The 24,230-nt window shown below is 37.4% G+C and overlaps 1 protein-coding gene across 3 annotated transcripts in view; it reads right to left on the minus strand.

Moving 5' to 3' along the window:
• ANKRD28 (ankyrin repeat domain 28) overlaps nucleotides 1-24,230 on the minus strand; it is a 126,977-nt gene that overhangs the window by 33,219 nt on the left and 69,528 nt on the right. For all 3 annotated transcript variants that reach the window (XM_075493096.1, XM_075493095.1, XM_075493094.1), the window contains exons 4-8: nucleotides 13,938-14,008; nucleotides 10,837-11,037; nucleotides 9,974-10,061; nucleotides 4,895-5,037; nucleotides 3,577-3,789 (exon numbers count right to left, since the gene is read on the minus strand). In XM_075493096.1, coding sequence (XP_075349211.1) covers nucleotides 3,577-3,789; nucleotides 4,895-5,037; nucleotides 9,974-10,061; nucleotides 10,837-11,037; nucleotides 13,938-14,008 — 716 coding nt within the window. The remainder of the gene's footprint in view (nucleotides 1-3,576; nucleotides 3,790-4,894; nucleotides 5,038-9,973; nucleotides 10,062-10,836; nucleotides 11,038-13,937; nucleotides 14,009-24,230) is intronic.

Genomic DNA, 24,230 nt, shown 5'->3' on the forward strand with positions numbered 1-24,230 from the left:
AGCAACAATTCTTATGTTCTAGTATCACCAATGGAAGTAAAATACTTTTTCTATTTAGGTCACTGATTTTTCAAGCAGCAAGGGGGCCCATAAAACAATTAATACTGTCTCATTACATACTCATTTCAACGTGTTCTTCCATGCATGGAAATCCTGAACAGTGAGGAGAGAGTGCTGCAGTAATGAGCAATACTTAACAGGACTCACTGTTCTACAGTACTGTATGGACACTGACAAAGCTACAAAAACAAGTATGAAATTATGTCCTCTGCCTACAGAGGTGATAGAAAGCATATAACATATTTCTGCTGTTCCATTGTCTTCTGCATTACATATTCCCTTCTTGAGATGAGGCCAGCACCCACAGGTATGCACAAGCACTTACCCTCCATCTGCCATCAAGAAAAAGAGTGTTTCCCTTTTGCTCTCCCCACTAGGTCATCCACAGCAGAAAGTGCTCTAATAGTACTGTCTAGTCTGCACCTAGATTACCATCCATACCCACTCTGTTACCTCTGAAAACACAGAAACAGTTGCACATGGGAGGGAACTATTGAATCAGATTACACAAGCAATATAATTATGATGACAAATAAATCTTATAGCAATTGTAAGAATTACTTTGAACTTCAGCCTCAGTATTTGAAAACTGAACAGGCTTGTTTTCGAAAAATACTTAGTAAGAATGCTCTAAAAGCATCCCATTTTAACTCTACAAAGTATTCTTAGCTACACAACATGTTCTAATTCAATTTCCCTTTGCTATTTTTTAGGGATTGTTCTTCTGATTAAATCCAAGATTTATCCTTATAGGCCTTTCCAGGGAAGCAGAAGTTGACTTGGAAACGATTTTCTTTTGCCTCAGTTCTTGCACTTTTCAACAGTGCAAGTGGTAAGTTTTCATATGCACAGTAAGGCTGTTCACACCTTCAGGTGCAAATTCACAGGCCAAGTTCAGTCATACTGGTATAAATCCACAGAAATGCTATTAACAGAATTACAATGGAGACACATGTTGATGTGGAAACAGGGGATGAATGCTGTTTTCAGGCTATAATTTCTTAAAATCCCTACACAATCCTACTTGCTTATTTTTGCACTTAACAGTTTTGATACTTACTAAATCAACACATTTTAATTACAGCCAACCTATAGCTAAAGTTACTAACCCTTTCCACTGTAAAGACATTTTCTTCTGAAGCAGGCTAACTTCAGTAGCCAAATCTTTGCTAAGCTCTTAGACTTCAGCTGAAATTCTCAGCTCTCTGATATCCTTCAGGCTGCATTTCTCAGCCCCATCACTATCACATTTCAGAAAAAATGATTCTGTAATCTCAGAGTAAGCTTAAGAGAAAACCTGGGTTTACCCATACTAAATCTTCTAAGGATTTTTTTTTGAAGCTATAGAAACCAACAAATCTATACTGTGCATCTCCATAACTTAAAATTGAATGGGAAGGAAGGCAACAATACGTGTCTCTGATGTTAAAACGTCTTTTGTCACCTCCAAACAAAAGTTCACCCACATTATAAACTTCAAAGAATTCAGGAACTTTGCCAGTCACTTTGAAGACATTAGCCATTCTTTGCACAATTTCTAAGGTTACTTAGCGTTATAACTGACTAAATATAATCAATATCTACAGTGTATCCCATACGTAAAACAAAGATGCTTATTTTAAGTTCAAACATAAAGATTATAGTAATCTAAGTGTTTAATTATCCTAATAGAATGTTGGAAGTTTTTCATTTTCATTCCTAACCTACAGTTAAGGTGTATTTGAAAACAAATAGCCAAAAAACCCCAACCACCATTACTTGCTGCACATCTTTCTTAAATTAAGCCCTCCCCACTTCTTTCTTCTACATCAGAAATATGCACAAAGTCATCAACCACTGCAACCCAGCATACAGGAAAACAGTAATTCTTTGCTTGGAAGTATTTATGTTTCTCTTTTGTTCTTATTTGTGTAAGTAACACATGTACATAATCATTAATATATTTAACATTGTGGGATTATTTTCATGACAGAACATGTTACCGAGAAACGATGTTTCAAGAATGTAGGACAAAAGTCAGCCCTGTAAGGCTAAACCCTCAGTCATATCCAGTCTGGGACATTATGCATAGCAGAAAGCTGGCAACAAAAATAAATGGGCTGTGACCTGTGTATTTTAGGACAAGTTGGCAATAAAAATTGTAGCACAGCTCCTTACTTCTCCAGGACACTTTGGTGATGAATTTTTCCACAACTGAGTTTAAGTACATTTTCATTAAATGAGCTGCATGTTTCAATATATGTAAAAGTGGGCAGTAACATAGATCTAAGATTTTTCCACACCAAATAGCTTATTTTTAAATTACTCCCACATTTTCAGTAGGCTACGGATTTGTACTAACAATAGATATAAAATTGTATTTTAGAATTAGTTAGCTGCAAATCAGTGTGAATATCTCACATGAAGTGAGCCACAAACCCCATGATTTTTAACAGAAATGTTAGCTATTCTAATATTCACCTCTTATCCAGATTGTGCTGAAATTCAGGCATAACTCTATATTAAAAAGATTCTTTAATTTTTTTTTCTAAGAAACAAAAGGATAGATAATTCTCTTCCTACCACATGTGGACAACAGTACAGTAAATTAGATATTTTGTAAGAGGAACACTTGGACTCTTCATTCCACATACCTGCTTCCCACTTCCCCCAGCCTGAAACCTGTCAAGACACCAGATACTGCCACTGAATATTTTTGAACACAGTTACATTTTCATTACTAGAATAAAAATCAACTTAATACAAAATAGGAGGTCTCACATCTCAAGACCTTGCCCTACACACTTGAGAAGATAATAAAAGATACAGGTTATAGTGTGCTTTTATGCTTGTGTGGATTAGAAATTCTACCTACACTACGACTGGATTCTAAGGAATATTCTGCAGCCAAAGACTTGTGATCAAGTAGAGCTGTAAAACGTATACTGACTCTGCTCACAAAGTTTTGCTGGAGTAATTAAAAAACCACCTGTTTAAGACCTTCCATTGGCCTAATCTACTTACCTTTGTATTTTTAATACACCCTTCACAACTCTCCCTTATTAATTAGATTTTAGAATCTTACATTATCGGCTCTTCAAGTGCTCCAGCAATTAGCCTGTTCATACACATTTCTCTGAAATATCCTTGATTTCATTAATGGTGCTTATTTATAAGAAAAACACGTTCTTTTGCATTTTTCCATATGATTTGCTCTTACTCATATGGATAGACTAGGGAAGACAAATTATGTGGAATTCTGACATTTAAATATAATCAAGATTGACCAGACGGTATTGTCATCTTTCTTCTTTACCCTTTTGGGCTATTTACTACATCTCACTGAGGTTTTCAGATTCAGATTGAGTTCCTTGAAGCAACATACTGGCTCATTTTTTCTATAGTACTTTTCACAGAAGTACTCCATCAATCAGTGGGAACTTCTAAACGTTATCATAACAATGATTTTGAAAAATTACTTCTGATAAAGACATACTGCATCTTTAAAAGTGAATGGATGGCTTTGGATTCACCTACCTTCATATTTACATCTGCTCCGTTACAGACCAAAAGCTCTAAACACAATGCTCCATGTGTTGACGCAGCAGCAAAGTGCAAAGGTGTAAACCCCTTCTCATTCATTTGATTTACATTAGCACCGCAGTCTATGAGTTCATTCACTACAACATCTTGCCCATTGTAGCAAGCTACATGGAGAGGAGTATTTCCATAGGCATTTGGTTCGTTCATCTATCAGAGAAAAAAAAAACACCACATGATTAGTTAGTAGGCAAAAACCTGTATTACCGCAGCATTTCATTATGACAAAGAGTCCTGAGACAACTTCTTTATTACGTTTTGGAACTCTTCAAAACCAGAAATTCAAAGCAAGTTCTGGATGTAGTACTTTGATCGAGAAGCATGTACTCGGGAAGAGTACGATTGCTTTACAAGTGAGCCAGCCTCCTCCAATTGTCTCCACACCAGTTTCCTGTATGCAGTATGCAACTTGACAGAACACGCATATGGAAAAAAATGTCAACAGTGGCAATTTGCACAGACACTACAGACTAAGCACAGCAGGGACCTCTATCATTCTTCAACAGCCATTTGTGGGTTTCCGTTAAAAACATCGGTGAAAGGGACTTTTTTTTTGGGGGGGGGGGGGGGGGGGGCAGGCGAGGGGGGGACATATAAAAGTAGAATTTGTTGTTGTGCACATGATAGTGAGTGCTGATGTACTTCTCAAGGTAGAACTTCGGCAGCATTCTCCAGCCTTGTAAGACTAAAATGTGATGCACAATGTGGATTTCTTACACAGTTTTACAGTTTGCTGTTAACATACTTTCTACATGCAGGTACTGTACAGCCTTTTCATTTACTTTGCATTTCATTAAATATGGCCTTTCTTACTGTAGTATTGAAGTTTCTCACAATTTTTAGTATTTCCCAAAACTTATGTAGTGTAAGAAAGTCAGTAACATCTGTATTTTACAAATAACTGAAGCAAAAGAGTTTAATTTCCTGCAGGTCAAAAAGGATTGTGTGGCAAAGTAGGAACGGAATTCCTATTTCCTGAGTTCCAGTCCAATGAACTAAGAGTAAGAAATACCAAATGAACAAAAAACTACTAAATACAAATCTATTTCCAAATAATTGTGCAGTATCTGCAAGGCTCTTAAGTTACTTGGGGGAATGAGGTTTTATAACAAAAAAAGCATGTGAATGAAGATGTTTGGAAATACTATTTTCACTATATCATAACCTGTCCCTAAATAAACAGTGTGCTACAATACTAACAAGAACATTTCAAACAACAAAAAAATATGTATCACTTTGTTTTATTCTTCCTTACATCAACTCCAAGATCTAGAAGATATTTGACCACACTGATCATCCCGCTAGATGCTGCAGCATGTAAGGGTGTATACGATTTCTTGTCTTTGCATGTCACTTCAGCTCCGTGGGCCACGAGTAATTTCACAACTTCAATATGACCTAAAAGAATGAAGACAAAAAGTATGAGGCTGCATTTTATATTAACCAGCACAAGTTTACAAACTTAATAATTCTACAGTTGTTGTAACATGAACAAGACATTATGCATTTGGACCTAATCTGGAAAATAAAGAATTGTTCTTGTATTCTAATTGTATCATGAACTATAAAAGCAACATAAAATATTTATCTCCAGAAGAGATTATTTCCACATACCCCCTCCAATAATCATAGTATTTCTATTGCAAATATAATGTGTATTTAAAAAAAAAAAAAAATCTGGTCTTCTGCTTACACAGAAGGATTTTTTGGGAAGATTTGAGAACTGGAGAGGTGAAATAACTTTGTAATTATTAAACATTTACTGCAAATTTCTGTTAACAACTTGAGAGAGAATGTGACTGTCAGTCTTCCACCTTCACCTCAACTGCAAACATGCCCGTTAAGGTTTTTAAGGCCTTCAGCATAAACTTTGAAAAAATTACACAAACATGAAAAGAAGAAAATACTCTATTTTTAAATAAAAATATATCCCCCCCCCCCAACTTCCTTTACTTGCAAAGCCTTTAAAATGTTGACCCAAATCATATAGGATTTAGCTAAGCTGTATTTTCAAAAGTGACTCCAGCCTCTGAGGAACCGTAGCCTTTGGAAAGCATCAACTATTCTCCTAGGTCACCCGGAGGAGAATAAGAGTTGAGTGGGATCGTGGGGAAGGGATGACATGGGGGAAGTTCCAGGTAAGAGGGTGGAAAAGGGAAGGGAGGGCGGGGAGTCCACCCTGAAGCAGCGGGCAGCCACTCTCACCGCCAGCTTTGTGGCTGGGCCAGGGGTCCCAACGCCGCACTGCTGCTGCAAAGGGCAACCAGCTTTGCCCTTCACCGTGCCCACGTGCTCCCCCACTAACTTGCATGCAGTTGTGACACTGTACGCTAAGAGAAAAGCTATGCAAATGGGGTAACCAAAAAAATCTGCCATTCTTGCTCAGTTGTTAATTTAACCGCCAAACAAGTCAATCACTGAAAACACATGGATAATCATGACAAAGTCTGCAGAATAAAGGAGCACACTTGAGTTAAATACACCATGATACATTTAGTGCTTTACCTTTGTAACTGAGCCATACAGACAGATATGGGATTCTTTGTTTTACCTTTCAAGTGACACCCTTACCTTAGCTAAAAAAGTGGTGAGAGGCACACTGAATACTTATGCTTACCCAGTCAGACACATAAGTAAAAAGTATCAAATCCAGCCTTCAGTTTAAGTGCTTCATAAAAAGTAAGGGTCTTTGCTTTTTCAATGACTAAGAGAATTTGCAAAAGTTTGAATAGGAAGTGTCTACCCAAAGGAACAGAGACAAAGCTATTTTGATAAACAGTCACCGTGATACGTATTTTATGCTCACGCCCAAGAACGTACAAAACGACATTTCACCTAGCTATAGCGATCAGAAACATAGAGTTTACCAGTGCAGTGTGAAGTGCTGCAATATTTCACTTCTCAATTATTTCAGTATTGTAGGAAAGAAGAGAAAGAGAAATGTAAACATGATACTCATTTTCTAACCCAAATATAATGGGGACAAGAATGAAAACAAGCCCTATATGAGAGACAGAAGTACAGAAGATATTGAAAGCAGTGAAAGGAAGAGAGACGCTGAAGAGAACAGTGGCAGAAAAACTTTAAAGAGAAGAAAAAAAACCCAAAAAATCCCTGACCTGCATTGAAAACGCAAGCAGCAATCAGTGGAAGACACTCAAACAGAAGAGCAAGGTACTTGAAGTGGGAAGCGCTGAGGAGACATCCCGATGCACTAATGAGGGCAACGCTAGCACACAAGAATGAAAGTCCATTTTAGTCGCAGCATTGCAGCTGGACAGCAATGGAGCCGGGTGAAAAGCAGGAAGGAAGGGAAACAATGGATATAACCCTAGAAAGTTATTTATAGTAGAGTGACGAAAGCATAACTTCTTTTTTATTCTATGGTCAATTTTATATGCTGGAAAAGCTTTAAGGCCTTCTTCAAACAATTGGAGCAGTGTAAAATGGCTCTAAATTGTGAGGGAGAATGTCACAGGTTTTTTTTCCTTGTTTGAAGACTTTCAAAAGCTTTTTCTACTCTATTGTCTGCAAGGATATTTAGGTTGATCATCACCAGATAAATTACATTCAGGTTGATCAACATCAGATAAATTACATTCTTCCCACCCAAACACCGTTCATTAACAGAGTTTCCTGTTAATAGCCTATGAAATAGCACTGACTAAAATTGGAATAAATGTAGCTTATCTGAAGAATAGAAGACTTTTCTCTCATCTAGGTGAGCACAAGTCGGAAAACATCTCTGTCCTCTCACTGACGCTTGTCAGATCTCTGCCATCTCGTGCACAAGTTTCATTCAACAAAAGTTTGCAAATAATCACCTGGAGTAAGGTGGTTGGACAGCCTGGTCACAGACATTGGTTTGCATGTATAAGTAGATTACAAAATACTAACACAAAAATCACAAAGAACATTGGATCAATAATGAAGATTGTTCTTTAACTTCTTGGTTTCAAGTATGGTATCAGTACTTGAAGTGCAATATCATACAGCTTCAAATTATAAGTTAGAGTATTAATGCTGTGATAATCACTTCATAATTCACTGGCACATTCGAGTCTTTTCCTCTGAAGACAGCTCAACAGAGTCTGTTGTTCTTTTTAGCATTTCACATATGGATTTCACAGCCTTATTTTACATTGCTATCAGATTATTTCAGACCTGTATTGTCAGAGACATAAGACTAATGTGAAATGGGCCTGAAACACAGCGTTGTGCAAAGACAACAATTAGTAATTCCACTTTTGTGTGAATCCACGTGTTTGTGAGAATATCACTTTTACAACCATTGAGATCTTACAAACAAGCCCAATTTTGTAAATATTTGGTTTTGCATTTGTAAAGACCAGAATTCTCAGTCCTCAGACCAAAGCACATTTCGTACAATGAACAACTCATTATCAACCCCCAAAACTCAGGGTAAGGTTTTTGGCGACTGTATTTAATTAGGTACTGCCCCACATGGTACTGCTCTTTTGTTTTGCTCAGAATGTAAGTTTAAAATTATATTCCCACTTTTAAGTTTCTGCTTCCATTTGCTCTCTCCTGGCAAAACTGGGAAACGTTGCTTGGATAAATGTAACAACTCCAAAGCAGTTATATAAGATACTCAATGCCACAGAATCACAGATGAGAAATATGTTTAATTAGCAACCTTAAGTCTGGTTTTAAGAACCACGCCCTACGTGTACACATTGCACAGCATTATGCCTATTTATAAGTAATTCTCGCATTCATAGTAATGAGCATTAATACCAAACTGCATATTGAGGGGCATTTTGCCTAAGATCAGACTTCCAAGGCAGAGTTATCCTAGACTTAGAGATGTCAACGTAATGAGTCCATGTAATTTTCTAGTTTATGTGTGTTTATTTTTTGGTTCGATATCAGATACAGTAAAATTAGTTTGTTTTGCTCAGGGAAGGGGCAGTATAGATATTACTCTTCTTGTACATTAACTTAAATGTTTGTCAAAAATACAAGGTGCTCCTTTATAAATCCTATATATAAAGGTTTTCACCCAAGACAGTCATTCCAAGTAGTATTTTCCTTTTGTAACTGGAACAAAAACATACACATCTTTAGATCACCTCTGAAAAAAAAGCTGCCATAAATAATAGGACCATGTTCTGTTCCTGACTGTTCTTCTCCTTAAGTTTTGTAAGATGGTATCTTAGGCATATAGATAGCTATTTTCTGGAGAATTTAAAATTTAGGAAAATGCAGATCATCAAAACATAACAGGGACAAAAAATTACATATAATGAAGTCTTATTTTCCCATTTTATCTTTGAAGAAATTGCCAGGCATGCAGATTCATATAACACTGATGCTACTGCTTTTATTCCTCTCCTTTGGCCGGATAAAATTATGAAGCAATAAGCTAAAATACTGAACAACAATCAAGACCATGGAATCACCTCAACTAGCTTTTTCCTGAAATTGATACTTAAACTTAATTGTTCCCTGCTCACATATGACACACCTTGCATGTGTTCAAGGGCATTTTTAGACATTTTCTGGAAGTTAAAAGAGGCATTATGTTTTTTGGCTTCTGAACAGGTACAACATATTCTGCAATGACAAATACAATATGAAGTTGCATGTGAATTACTAAGAAACAAAGTGATTAGGCAAAGCTAAGTAGTCTTTGTCAGTGTCAGCCTAGAACTCTTAATCTGCATTTTCTATGATTCACCTTCCAATGGTTTATACTGCTCATATTTTAAATGAAGCTTGAGATACAAAGCTCTACTATTTATTATAGCTATGCTGAAGAAAACAATTCCTACCACTTAATAAAATGAAAGTCTGATAAAAGGCAATGAAGTACATTACTCTGACAGTATTGCCAGTGCATTGATCAATACCATGAGAACAATAATTATCCACTCCTGGAATAAGAATGGCAAGGCAAGAATTTTGAGTTTTAGAGATGAAATAGTCTTCTTTTAAAATACAATTTCCAAGGTTGGTGTAACAATCCTCTGTTTCAGGTGCCTCTTGTATTAATTGTTTACTTTCTATTTAGCATTACTGCAAAAGTTTTCACCTGTGATTAGACTCCTGCTGATTGAGAAACATAGTTCCTTCTTTTTAAACAACAAAATTACTTACCTTACTTTTCTTTTTCCAACAAATTGACTTTTCTCACCACCAAAACACATTTACAAGGCAATCTGAAGTATACGATTAATGGTTTTCTGGCAGACACACAGATAACCTCAATGCTTACAATGTAAATATTTTTCCTACAAATATATAAAACCACTAAACATAAAGTGATTCTTTTTTACTACCACAATAGTAATCAACTGAAATATGTACATACCCATATATGCTGCCCAATGTATAGCTCGTCTGTCTTTCTTGTCAAATGCATTAATATTGGCCCCTCTAGACAACAGTAAACTGACCATCTGAGATAAACAGAGAGAAAAGAAATCCTCTATTCATAATGGAAAACTCTGCTTAAAGTTAGACAAAGGAAATCATAGGAGAAAACAAAAATATATGCATTTTCAAAGGATTTAAATGTGTTGGTTTTGAATATTCCATAAGCTTGAAAAAACTGGCTGTCCACCTTGGCAGCAATAATGAAGTGACTGTAAGGAACACAAAACTCCATGTCAACAAAAACATTTCCCAGTTAAATATGGGAAAGCTGTGGAATCTTTGAAATTTTCAGGCTATTACTAAGGGAGTCACTGAAGGTAATCACTAAAAGCAAGCCTATTGCCAATTTGTCTCCAACTACCTATACACAGTTACTCAGTGGTCATTTTTCAGGGCTTGAAAACCAGCGAGTTAGAGCTCATTACATGTTATTTCCTCCGTATTTCAGTGACAACACATTCCATATGTTCGCAATCTACTGAACAGAAAAATATCATCATCTTTTTTCCACTTTAAATGTATCTATTACTAGTTTAACTCCACTTAACTCAGGCAAATTTGCTTCGGTCTTAAGAAAGGTGAACACTGTAATAACCTTCCAACTAAATGATGTAACATGTATTTTCCACAACCATTCTGTACACAGATGCATACAAAAGACAAATTCAAATACAAAATAGAGGTTGGGGTTCTTTGAGGGGAACAGGGGAAACGTGATTTTAAACTGAGAAACTAAACATCAGGAATGTGAGGGACAGAACGACAAGTGGGAAACAAGCTAAGTAAAAAGACTCTTACCTCAACGTGTCCACTGAAGGCTGCATGATGCAATGCAGTTCTGCCTGCTCGATCAGACACATTTACGTTGCTTAGGAGAGGCACCAAAGCTTCGGCACATTTCACAGCTTTGTTTGCAGCTGCTATATGTAGAGGTGTCTGCCAGTTTTTATCACGAGCATTGACATCCGCTGAATGCTTTAACAACACCTGAACAGCATCCTGAAAGCATTTACAAAAAAACCAAGCCACTTAATAAAGACCTGAAACACCAGCCTTAAATCCAAGGACAGTATAATGGAATAGAACGATTTCCAATTTGTTCTTTTGCAAACATCTTATACTTTGAGATTTGTACTTTATCATAAATCCAGATTTGGGGGTGTTGTCAATAACATGAGATTCAGGATTCAACTGAATCAACCTTTCCAGGTCTTTTATCCAGTTCCTTAAGCTGGCTGGAAAATTGTTTTGCCATCACAACTAATTTCCAAAGCTCAATAAACCTCCTTAGGATTTCTTCCATTGCTAAGAGGTAGTGAAGTACTATGAACTTATAATGCATTTTCATCAATTTTCCAAGCAAAATTTTTGAACTGTCAAAGTCTAGAAATGGCAAAGAGAACAGCTTATTAAAAGGACATTCAGAGAATCACAGATAAAACAGCATGGTCACAAGAAGTTTCAACATACACTGTTGCAAAACTCCTGAAAACGATTTCAAAATGTTGCACTGAATTCCATCTCACAAAAAGATTATTCATTTCCTTTTGTTAAAAGTACGAGCTGGGAAAATTTGACAAATAAGACTAATTCTTACAGCAAGATAAACAAATCCCATTAAAGTATGTGCACACAATTGGAATGCATTAAAAAAAAAAAATCTGTTGGTGATATCAACATGACAATGAATACTGCATTTTACCACAACTCCGTGACCTTCCCATAATTCACTAATTGCTTTCAGTGACTTCCAACTCAAACACCGAGCACACAAGTAAATGGTTGGCACTTTGAACTTAAAACAAGTTACCACAAGTAGTTATTGGAAATTTCGAATTACACTGTGGTACAATAGCTAGGTATTATTCTCAGCCACGAGAAGAATCCTAAGTAACACTTGATTCTGTTTATCACAATAAATTATATTTAAAACGCCCCAATTTCTTCTACTGTCAATAAAAAAATAGGAACAAACATGAAAGTGAAAATACTGCATCACAGGCTTGTAATTTAAATGAGAAATGAAATAGCTTCTATTCTCTAAGAAACAAGTAGATTTAGTACTTTAAAAATCTAATTAATATTTTGAACTTTTGTCTTTTTTTAGCCAAATATTAAGAAAAACCGTAATCAGAACAAGGAAATTGTAGAACAGCTATTACCCCTTTTGTAGAAGTAGGGACTGTAGCAGTAGCATAAAAATAATTTCTTATATTTTTCTGCACATATGCATTAATGAATTTCAAGAATTAGTGAATCTGCTTAGTTTTTTGGTTTGGTTTTTTTTGCAAAGTACACCAGGCACACAAATATAATGGTCTGAAGCCTGACAGTCTTGACACGAAGTTGCTTGAACTCACGCAGTTGACAGCTAAATCTATAATTCCAGCTGGTTTGCATGTTTCAGTGTCCTTGTTTCATTGCAGCTGTCCTTGCTTCAAGAGTAAATCCAGCTGTTTTACTGAAATCATTATCAAGATTTTTTTTTCATTACAGCTTTTTTCATCTAATGCCTAAAAAACTATGTAAGTCTGTCAGCTGGAAAAATGCCTACATGTACCAACCAATTCTCCATCTACATATGTGGGCTCCTATGACTTACCGTGTTTATAAATAGAAAATTCTGACAGGCACCTATCATTGCTTTTAGGGTAGACTGATTGGTTTACATGTTTCATTTACCTTTGGTTAGTATTTTGTTTAAAATATTCCGCATTTTAAAAAATGACCATGGTTGCATTTCTTGAAGTTATCATTTATGTCCAGTTTGTCTGCAGCACTCCTCTCTACAAGCACTGGTGATACAAGGAGCTTTTACTGTCCCTCAGCTCTGAAGAATGCAGTATTTGGTGCTTCGGTCAGCTCCCAAAGGAGCAGCCTAAAAATACCTCAAGAAGAACAAATAGCATTTGGGAGTAAGGCACCCTTGGAGATTCATTTTCAAACACTGTTTTGAATAACACGATCTCCACATAACTTAGCTATTAATGCTACTGACAAAATAATGCAATTTATCCAGGGAATTCCAAAGCAAAAACTGAAACAAGTCTTGTTTAGATAGTTCGTGGATCAAATACTTGAAGCTCAATGCTTGCCAAAACCAAAATATTCAATTCCACCTTCTCAAACAAAAATTTACACAGAATCTTTAAAAATCCTTTATTTTTGAGACATACTGAAATGAGCATCTATTTGACTCAGGATCTCAAAGGAGATAGTTTTGCATAAACTCTTTCACATAACAAGCTCAGCATTTCTCTGGGTTTTTTTGATCTTCTACAGGCATTTAAAATTTTTATTAGGACATCCACAATAGAGGAACAACAACAAATTAATTTCTCACATTACTATATTCTCACAATTGTGTCACTGGTAGACTTCAAAAACTTTCTACATATTTAATTTACAACTTTTAAAGTGATTTTCAATACTATCATTACTCATTAATCACCTTTTTTAAAAAAGATGTTTGCAGGCCTTACAGAACCATTTATTTCTTCAATGCCTGAACAGATGAGCATGTAAAAAATGAGGAAATGCAAAGATTATGCTGTAAAAACTGTACTAAATCTTATTTCATCTCTAATTCCCTCACACTGAACCATTCTGGTTACCTTAAGAGAAGTAACCTGGACTTGAGAACACTGCATGCCGAATCCTCTCTGCTAGGGTAACGGCATTTGAGCAGAGAGCAAATCTGAGAACTGGAAGTTTATCATCTCCCCCTTCTTCCTACTCAGGCATATGACATATATACTCTCTACACATTAAACTGTTGCAAGTGTTTTGCAATTCCAGATATTTGGAGTAGTTTTACTTTATAAAAACAGAACAAAGAACAGAAGGTAATTTGAGATGTCTTATTTTAACATAAAGCAGTCCAAAAAAAAAAGGCATACCTCACTACAAGATGCCACAGCTCTGTGTAAAGGAGTCAACCATTTGCTGTCTTTGGCATTAACTCTAGCTCCTGTAACAAAAAGTAAGAAAAACAGAAATTTACAATATATTTACAGAAAGACTTAAATATTTTCCAATACATAAACAGAACTATTGGAAGATAGTTATTCTAGACTCATTAACACAGCATGATGCCAAAAATGGAACAGGAGTCTTTTCTCCAGTTGAAGCCCACCCTTTGAGAAAATTCTTCTAACGCTGCATCCATAACACTCATCCATCAAAGTGTACTCATCTTTTTACACTAGGTAGTCCTCTATAATCTTTTGCATTTCCAAAGGTACATAAAAGACTGTTGGATATGAAACACTGACTCCTTGCCTTCATTCAGCAACAAAAACGTCTTATTTTGCCACTACAGTTGAAATTCTCCATCAAAATAGAGAAAAAGGCTACATTTATTCCCCATGCCTCCAGCTGCCTTGCAGTTGGTGAGTCTGACACCTAGGTATGTAGAATGACACTTCTACTGGGAATTTGGGAATGAATCTTCTCTACTCCGCCAGGTCACCTAGCCCGCTTCAGGACCTCCTGGACCTCCCTTCATGAACTAGACTGGAACAACCACATCTCTCTGCTTCTAAAAGCAGACCCAAGAAACAGCTGTCCCCGCTCCCAGGAAAAAAGGTCACTCAAACATCTGTAAGGAACACAAGCCTGGGTCTGGATTTTAATTTTTTTCTTAATAATAAAAGGAAAGAAGGATTTGGGGATTTTTATCCTGAAAGAAGCAACTGAACTACTTTCTAATTTCCAGTGAACTTCAACAAACAAGAAAACTTAATGATTAAGCTTAATGATTTAATTTCTTACTGATATATATATACACACACATATACGTACATATACATGTATATGTATATGTGTGTGTATAAGGTTATATATGTGTGTATATATAACCAACATATGTAACCTTATAGGTTTTTTTTATACCTTCAGTGGAAATTTAGGCATCTTTATTTGAAAACTACTGAGATTTTAGAGAGATGTGATGGCTTAGACAAAATGTAATGTTTTTGAAAAAATAGTTTGGAAATACTGTTGGAATGAGTTCATAGAGCAATATATGATATCACACAGTAACATCAATGCTACATGGTCAGAGCTCGTTAACTTCTCAGGCTAAACATAATATTGTTATGCCAGAACCAACTTTAATTTTTTCTATGCAAATAATAGAAAAGGATGGAAGGCCAGTAAGACACAAAATGGCAAACAGGCTGCTGGTCAGGATATCAGCTGACAGACAGGGTATTGTGATCCAAGTCTCCCAGACCTGCACCAGCAAAGAAGTCTCTCCCAGTCCAGCTGAACAACCTGACTAAGAAACTTAGCAGTCTGTACAAAATCGTGGTTGCATATACTAAGCAAACCAAAGATTTGAAGTCAGTTCTCCGAGTTGATCAGGTTCTAGTCAATCCATTCCTTTCAGGCTTAAGAACACAACATGGAAGCTGATGCTGGATCCAAACTCCCACTTTGACCCTAGGTCTTCCAAGCACCAGACAGAGCCCGAAGTCTAATTGCTGGCTACAATTTCAGGGATTTCCAGTCTCTTTCCTTATCCAAATTTCAGAAGCTTTGGGTGTCATCCTATTTTCCAAGTTCAAAAGTTTTTGAAAAATAAGTTTGAAGGAATGGGAATAAAGACCAAGTCCATTTGAAGAAAACCCCCACAATCTAACAAAAGTTCAAGAGACTTAATCTTACCACAAATTATCTGCTTTTGTCAACCATCATAAGGACCTAGCATACTGCTCCATATCATGTAACGTACCATAATGTACTGTACCAAATTCTGCATAGAACTTGAGCAAATAAAGAATTTGAAGATTCTAAATGTCACCAGAAATGTCTTAGGATGTTTGGTAATCCTTCCCAAAAGACAATAACCTGAACGATCAGTAAGTGAGAACATAATCAATATATTTCAAATGTATCCGTAATTCTTGATTGCCTTCCAGGTTATTGTTAGCCACACCTTGTTTTTAGCAGACGAGACAAAAATAAGAGCCAAAATGGTACTCCAAGCTCCACCTGACTTCACATCTACATCCAACAACCAAGGAATGAGGACTTTCAAAGTCTAACTGATTTCTACTTCTAATTTTAGAATACAAATGTCTTTGAAGTGTTTTAAAGGAATTAAGGGAGTTACTAGGTCACTAATCACTAGCCTGATTTTCCTCAGGTGACGGAGCCTGAGATAGGAGAAGCACCATGCCCAGCAGAAGGGGAGAAATGCATGTTTCCACTCCAAGGAGGTGGCAGTTATCTAAGCTCTAATGAAAATGTACTTAAAGTCCGAGCCGTGCTTATGGGTTCAGCTAAGTCGTTCACTGACCTTTCTGGTACTTTAACACACACCCTAAAAATGGCATCAGAAGAGAGCAGAAATAAATACAAAAAGATACTGTACAAAAGGTTTTCCCAGTGGTGAGTTAATCAAACTTGCTAGGACTAAAGGAAAAGAATATCTGAAAGTGTTTGTTGTTTCTGGTAAGAAAGAAAATCAGCATCAGCCAAAGAAATGCCTAAGGAAATTTGAAGTGATACCTAAAAGTAACATGGTCCTCTCAAAAGAACAAAGCCAATACAACAATATCTGTGCCCCTGCTGCCCTCCCCCGTAAGTGATCCTCCACCCAAAGAAGCAAGAAAGCCTAGGCCTAGGACATCCCAGAGTTAAATTATTGTAATACGTAGACATTAAAATAAGTTAACATTTCAAATGCACAAAAAATTTGTAGATTCTCTGACAAAGGAAAAAACAAAGTTGACTTTTGACAAAAGATCTAAATCTCTGAAGGACTGACTTAAGAAAGAACCACCAAGTTTGTTTTTCCCCCAACAACAAACAACTCTTAAAGGAGTTCCAAAATTGTTAGATTGAAAGACAAAGTTTTAAAGTAATAATCAGAAAAAGCGTACTACCAAAAAATGCGTATGCATTATTAACATGGGAATCGGGAGATCTATAGCCCTAGATATGTTCAACAAAATAATATTTTAAATTAACATAGAGATACTTTCCCCTTAAATTTCTGCAAGAAGATATGCTGCCAAGAATGATTTAAATTTCATAAAACAGCTTCTCCAAACAGCCTTGTATCTGAGGACGTAATCCCCCTCTAGGCTGTTCTTTACTCCCTAGCACATGATTTGGGGAAAATGTTACTGTTCCTCCCTCCCCCTTCAGATCCTCTCTATGAGACATAAAGCTCCCCCAAACCTAGCATACTCCTACTACCGTGCAACAGTGAGGAAGGTTACAGCCTTCACCCTCTGAAGTAAAGCTCTACCCCAGATCATTGCAAATAAATGTTGGAAAATATATTACACCTTTACTGAGTATCTTTTGCTTAAAGATGATTTGCTTCATGGTTTGCTTAAAGACAGTTTGAACACATGTATGTATATAATTCACTGTAGAACGCTGCTGATGCAACATTATCTCTGTGAAGCTCAACCTGCTGACGTGTTAACCAGAGCATTTCTCACATTTCAAATGCCAGTTATGCAGCAGTTTGCTCTTTCAAAACACGGTGCAGCGTACCTCAATCCCCAATTTGTAAAAACAAAAAAACCCCAAACAAACCCCACCCCCACCCCACTGGATCTTCCAGACTTCAGAGGCCTGATCGTAACATGTTTATTAAAACTGCTCAGATATTTCATTTGTTTAATGTAAAATTTCTTATATTCCAATTCTTTTAATGCCAGAGAGGTTGCAGGAAAAGGATTTGGAGGCTTTCCAGAGATATCGAATACAATACTGCAACACAAATACCCATCATCTTTGCTTGCACGTAAGCACTGATTATGTAAATGACACTCCCCTGAAACTGCATCTTCCAAACAAACCAACTTATTCTTCCACGTTTGTGCACTAAACTGAAATATTAAACAAGACCTTCCCTTTCATCACCAGCTTTGCTAGTACAGCCTAGTAAGTTTACACATCTAGGCAAATATGAAAGCAGGATTTTTGCTCTGCAAAAGGCGGGGGGGGAGGAGGGAAGTATTACATATTTCTCTTCCCTCCTCCTTGAATCTTATACTTCATTTTGCAAAGTTGCATTCACAAGACTGACAATTAGAAAGACATGTTTTATTTAATAAATCTAATACAGAAGCTACTGAAAAACTCAGTGATGCTTACTTTCAGCAAATTTATGTTCCAAGAGACACATTTTCCAACTCAATACATGCACTAATTTACAGAACAATCCTGGAAGCTTTAATTATACCAGTCCATATCTGGCAATTGCATATTTAAATGTGCTATTAGCCAGCAATACCTGAATGTATGTTTCTGCAATCCAGTTGCTACTTCATTGGTGTCAACACCCTTACATTTGAATAAGAGCTAGCATCTCAACCATCTCTTGAAGAGACAGGCAATGAATGACTAGGCAGGAAACCTGCAAGGAACAGCCACACACCTCCTCCTTCATCCATAAAGTGCCATATAACTATATACAGCCGTGTCTCAGCACATCACCTCTGTGCTCCTCTTGTAAGAACTTTTGCTGTGACTCTCTTCCCGAGCTACTCTGCACCAGAATTCTTCCCATTTGTAAATATCCTCAGAAGACCAATGAATGCAGCGGCTACATTCCTTATGCATCACTAGTTGGAAACAGATTCAGAAAAGAAATACAACAGAACTGACAAGACATTTTCATCTTCGCTCACAGTACTGACTTAAGTACTGAATTGCCTTCCACTGTTCTGTTTGTAGTCCGTATTTTCAGACTGTCAAGGATGGTATTTTCCTTTGTTATTGTACAAGATGTGCTAGTGATTGAACAATATCATAATACAAGCAAACAAAGCAAAAGTGTTTTCATTCACATATGTAATACAGACACCTGATGTTCAGTATTTGAAGCTCTGAAATGTTTATTTAGGAGTAAAAGATGTAAATAAGATCTTTAGATTGCATTTAAAAAGCTAACAAACTTTGTCTTAACAATTAGTATACTGAAGTAATTCTAGAAATTATCTTTGCAGAAATTAGGAAGATCCCATGTATAAATTGCTGAGAATAACCAGCAGTCCTACTGTAATTAGATTCTATTAAATTGTTTTCCTAAGGGCTAGTATTAGCTTCAGAAGTTTTTCCTTTTTAAATGATCCACTTTTTATCTAGAGAAGATGACCATGGAAGTACTTGAAGTGGCAAGCAGAAATTCTCAGACTACACTGGGGAATCACAGAATCACAGAATCATATAGGTTGGAAAAGACCTTTAAGATCATCGAGTCCAACCATAAACCTAACACTGCCAAAACCACCACTACACCATGTCTCTAAGTACCTCATCCAAACGTCCTTTAAATACCTCCAGGGATGGCGACTCAACCACTTCCCTGGGCAGCCTGTTCCAAGGCTTGATAACCCTCTCGGTGAAGAAAAATTTCCTAATATCCAGTCTAAACCTCCCCTGGCGCAACTTGAGGCCATTTCCCCTTGTCCTGTCACTTGTTACCTGGGAGAAGAGACCGACCCCCACCTCTCTACAGCCTCCTTTCAGGTAGTTGAAGAGAGCGATAAGGTCTCCCCTCAGCCTCCTTTTCTCCAGGCTAAACAGTCCCAGCTCCCTCAGCCGCTCCTCAGAAGACTTCTGCTCCAGACCCTTCACCAGCTTCGTTGCCCTTCTCTGCACCCGCTCCAGTACCTCAATGTCTCTCTTGTAGTGGGGGGCCCAAAACTGAACACAGTATTCGAGGTGCGGCCTCACCAGTGCCGAGTACAGGGGCACGATCACTTCCCTAGTCCTGCTGGCCACGCTATTTTTGATACAAGCCAGGATGCCATTGGCTGTCTTGGCCACCTGGGCACACTGCTGGCTCATATTCAGGCGGCTGTCAACCAACACCCCCAGGTCCTTTTCCGCCAGGCAGCTTTCCAGCCACTCTTCCCCAAGCCTGTAGCGTTGCATGGGGTTGCTGTGGCCCAAGTGCAGGACCTTGCACTTGGCCTTGTTAAACCTCATACAATTCACCCCAGCCCATCGATCCAGCCTGTTCAGGTCCCTCTGCAGAGCCTGCCTACCCTCCAGCAGATCAACACTCCCACACAACTTGGTGTCGTCTGCAAACTTACTGAGAGTGCACTCGATCCCCTCATCCAGATCATTGATAAAGATATTAAACAGAACTGGCCCCAGCACAGAGCCCTGGGGAACACCACTTGTGACTGGCCACCAACTGGAGTAAACTCCATTCACCACCACTCTTTGGGCCCGGCCATCCAGCCAGTTCTTTACCCAGCGAAGAGTAATGAACAGATGGAGAAGAAAACTTTTCCTTACATAGAAAAATATGTGAGAACATTCAGGACGAGATATAGAAAATGTTTGTAAAGTAAAAGAAGATCTGAGGCATGAATTGGAGCAATCATTAACAGAAATCTAGGGTAATTTCCTATTGAAAACTTGGATACTTGGAAAATTATTTTTATTGCTGCAAAAATAATTAATAAGATGTTATTGAAAGAAAGCTTCTTCCTATTTATAAGCTAAATGCATAGTAGAGGATCTATAGAATAGTGAAAAAAAATCTGAGGGACAGGACTAGAATATCTTTTGATCAGCTACAATGATGCTTCAACAACAGTTTTTATTTCTCTTGTTAAAAAAACCCCACCAAAACCAACCAACCAACCAAACAAAACAACAACCACATCACCAAAACCAAACAACACATGGAGATACACTGGCCACAAAAGAGAGGAAAACCACAATCAAGTCAAAGCCATCCTCCAGAACTTTGCTGCCTTGTCAATGTAAGAAGTCAATTTCTTTTCAGAACTGCAGTTTCTGCCGCACCTCAGCCACCACCTCCTCGAGCTTCAGAGAGCAACACAAGGTTCTCGGACTCCTCGAGCTACTAAACGCTTCTACCTTTTCATAAGTCAGCTTCATTTTCTCTCTCAAAGAGCGTCACAGCTACTTTCTTCACAGCAACTGACTGTTACTGCTGCCAGAGGGAAGTTAAGACAGCTCGAAAAAGAAAACAGTGGCCAACATCATTGTCAAAAGAAGAGGAAGCGGCTGAAAGATACAGCCAGTGCAAAAGGAGCCCCTGTGAAACGCCTTCAGCGTGTGGGTACATCTGCAATCCAAACAAAGGGAGCATCATGTGGCTGATATTTGGCAGCGATAGCCTTTCAACAGCTGAGCTGTGTGACTGTCATTGCATGGACTTTTAATCCTTGCATAGCTTCACAATTAGATGAAAGAAACGCAGGTAGGGTGGAGTCATGTTGGAGAATCTTTACTATCCTCCAAAATCTGTTATTACTGTAACGGTAGTTTTCCAGTGTCAGCACGATTCTTACATTTTCCAGCTGACCCAAAGGAAAGCACAACAAAAACTTGTGGGCTGCCAAACCTTAATGAGATTGAGTTTGACCACACACTCATGTACACTGAGCTCCATGCAGTGAAAATCTTGGGTTAAACAACCACAAATGTGTTGTGTTAGTATTTAAGTATCAATGCAATATAGTAACTAAATCTATTCAAAAGAAAACAACAGATAATTCAGATGTTTATTTTCATGAATTATGTTGATTTCAGTGAAAGCAGTAATAATCTGCAAGGTATTTTAAAGAAAACACATGAAAAAAGTTACTAATCAAAAGAACACATTCTGGGATCACACTAATCTACCTTGCTCCTCACATGTCACTTGCCTGCAGAATAGATTCTGATGGCATTAAAAAAAGTGTAGGACAAACAGAAAGAATGATTTTTTTATAAAGCAAGAAACCTCCCCAGAACAGTTCACATGCAGGACTTAACTGAAAGAAGGGTTTGATTTTTTTTTTTTTAATCAGGACTTCTTGGAAATAAGAAAAAGTTGGACATTCAGTTAATTAAAGTCTTAATTATTTAACTTTTCTACTCAGTGGTTTGCTATCAAGTATTTACACAATTAAAGTCAGTGCAATTATGCAAAGTAGACAAATGTATTTGCACACCAGGATGCAGAGTTGTACATACATGATAAAAATACAACTGATGATGGGTGTTACAACTCTTCACAGAGTAATACAAAAAAGAAAATGCTTCTAAAATTATGATTCTCAAGTGACTAAAATATAAACTTTTGTTCCATCATTCTGTATGCTATAAACAGCCATCTTTATGCCTCTTTTATTTACTGTTCACCTCCTTACCTAATAAATTTAGGAATGCTAATTGCTTATCTAGCTACAATCTAACAGGGAGAGATGATTTGAATATTTAGACTTCCACAGACCATAGTGGTATGACAATTTGCTGCCAAGACGTTCACATCCTCAGGGGACAAGTGAAGCATTGTCTCAAGACAAAAAACAAAAGGCAACCTAAATGTCCAGCCCCAAACTGGAGTCACTGAAGCAATTTCCTTTGCTGTTCAGAGCCTGTATCCAAACCATCACCTTCAGGTCCCTTGCCCAGGTGAAAGACTACAATAGGAGAGGTCACAGAGCAACCTTGATATTTGGTGGGAAAATATCTCAAGAATTCAAAAACTAAGTAAGTATGCTTGTAAGACTGAAAACTTATTCCACAAAAGTCTGCAAACAGGCTGAATCGGTTATACCTTCAGCACGTGCAATATGGGTTGCTTAGGTCTATAGCAAAGTAATATAAAGATATTCTAACATCAACATATGATCCAAAATGCATACTTGAAAGCAACACGGATCCCCTGGAGGATGCAAAAGAAGTTCCAATCAAATTAAAAAACTATGTCTAGGTAACATATGATACGCACTTTAACTAAGAATAGAGACCTAAGAATAATGAGAAAGAATCAGTTAAGAGCCACTGAGTAGTGGAAACATTAATACTGACTTCAGTAATTTTGAGGCCCAGTTTGAAGAAAGAATAAAAAAGTCAAAGCAAACAGTCTTTGTAAGATAGCTTGCACAGCAGGAAAACTGTAAAGTGGTTCCTAATAACATTCCAGAAAAACTACGTTAGAAGACATTACAAGTTGCAAAGCCAAGCTCTCACAAGGTGAGAAATGCTAGGATGAAAGAAGTCTACGCTACTTAATTCAACCCCTTGTGCAAATATATTACAATAGGTCAATTAAAGCCACATACAAAATTTTTACATGCAAATTTACTGCACAGAGGAGACTGTTGTTCAGAAATGTTATTTATTCAACAAACTATTCTCTCATTGCTCAAAAAGAGGTCTTGCAACATGGCAAGCGTTCTTCAAACCTTGCTGTGTAACAGATGTCCTTTATTTGCTCCCTAATGCTCATCTGTTATAACAAAATGTAACATTATACATCTGTCTCAAAGGAGAGATTTGATTTCCAGCTGAAACACAATAGATGAATTTTCTGTATCTTTATGAAATGGAGAGGATAAATACACTTAACCTCTGTTCCCCATCTCCAATTAAGAGAGTTAAAAGAAAAATCTTGGCTTGTGCATTTTGAGACACCTAGACCTGATTTCTCAGAGAAGTAGCTGGTGTAGCACTTCAGGTACAGCTGTGAGTGCTCACACTTCACAAACCACAAAGATTTCAAATCCAGCATTCACAAATGAGGAAGACTAAATTGGTGACTACTTTTTAAAGAGTCTGGTTTAAGCTGCTTGCCTAAAACCACAGCTTGCACGGAGGTAATATACAGATTAGTGCCCAAGTACAGCACAGCCTTTCAAACTGAACAGCCTTAACATGCAGACATCACTGTCTCCTCCTGCAATGAATGCCCTTCTTCATTCGCTTACAAATGCATCAATAACTGGCATCTGTGCCTCCTTCACTGTACCACTCCGATTCGTTCCCAGCACAGCCCCTCCCTGTGAAATTCATAAGGCTGTGCTTCTACAGCAAGGCACAAACACGTAACTGAAGTCCACAGCATAGCACATGAGCACAGCAAGGTTAGACCGATATTGCCTATACCTTCCACAGCTTTTGAACCTTTTGATTTTGCAACTATTTAATGCGTTGTTTTGTGTAAGTAAATCTTGATTTTCATTAAATACATGTTATCTGAGACATATCAATGCCTCCCAGTCTTCCTGAACAATCTGCAGACACAGCAGCACCCCACAACCTCTCCTCTACGCAACAGCTCAACTTTGGACTATTTGTACAGCTCTAATTCTTAGTTCTTCACTTCCCTCCTTTGTTCTTCCATTTTTCTTACACTTATCCCCAGGCTATGTGCCCAAATAGCATGACTAACCTTTCTTCCCCTACTG

Source organism: Mycteria americana, chromosome 2, assembly GCF_035582795.1.
Source record: "Mycteria americana isolate JAX WOST 10 ecotype Jacksonville Zoo and Gardens chromosome 2, USCA_MyAme_1.0, whole genome shotgun sequence".
NCBI lineage: Eukaryota > Metazoa > Chordata > Aves > Ciconiiformes > Ciconiidae > Mycteria > Mycteria americana.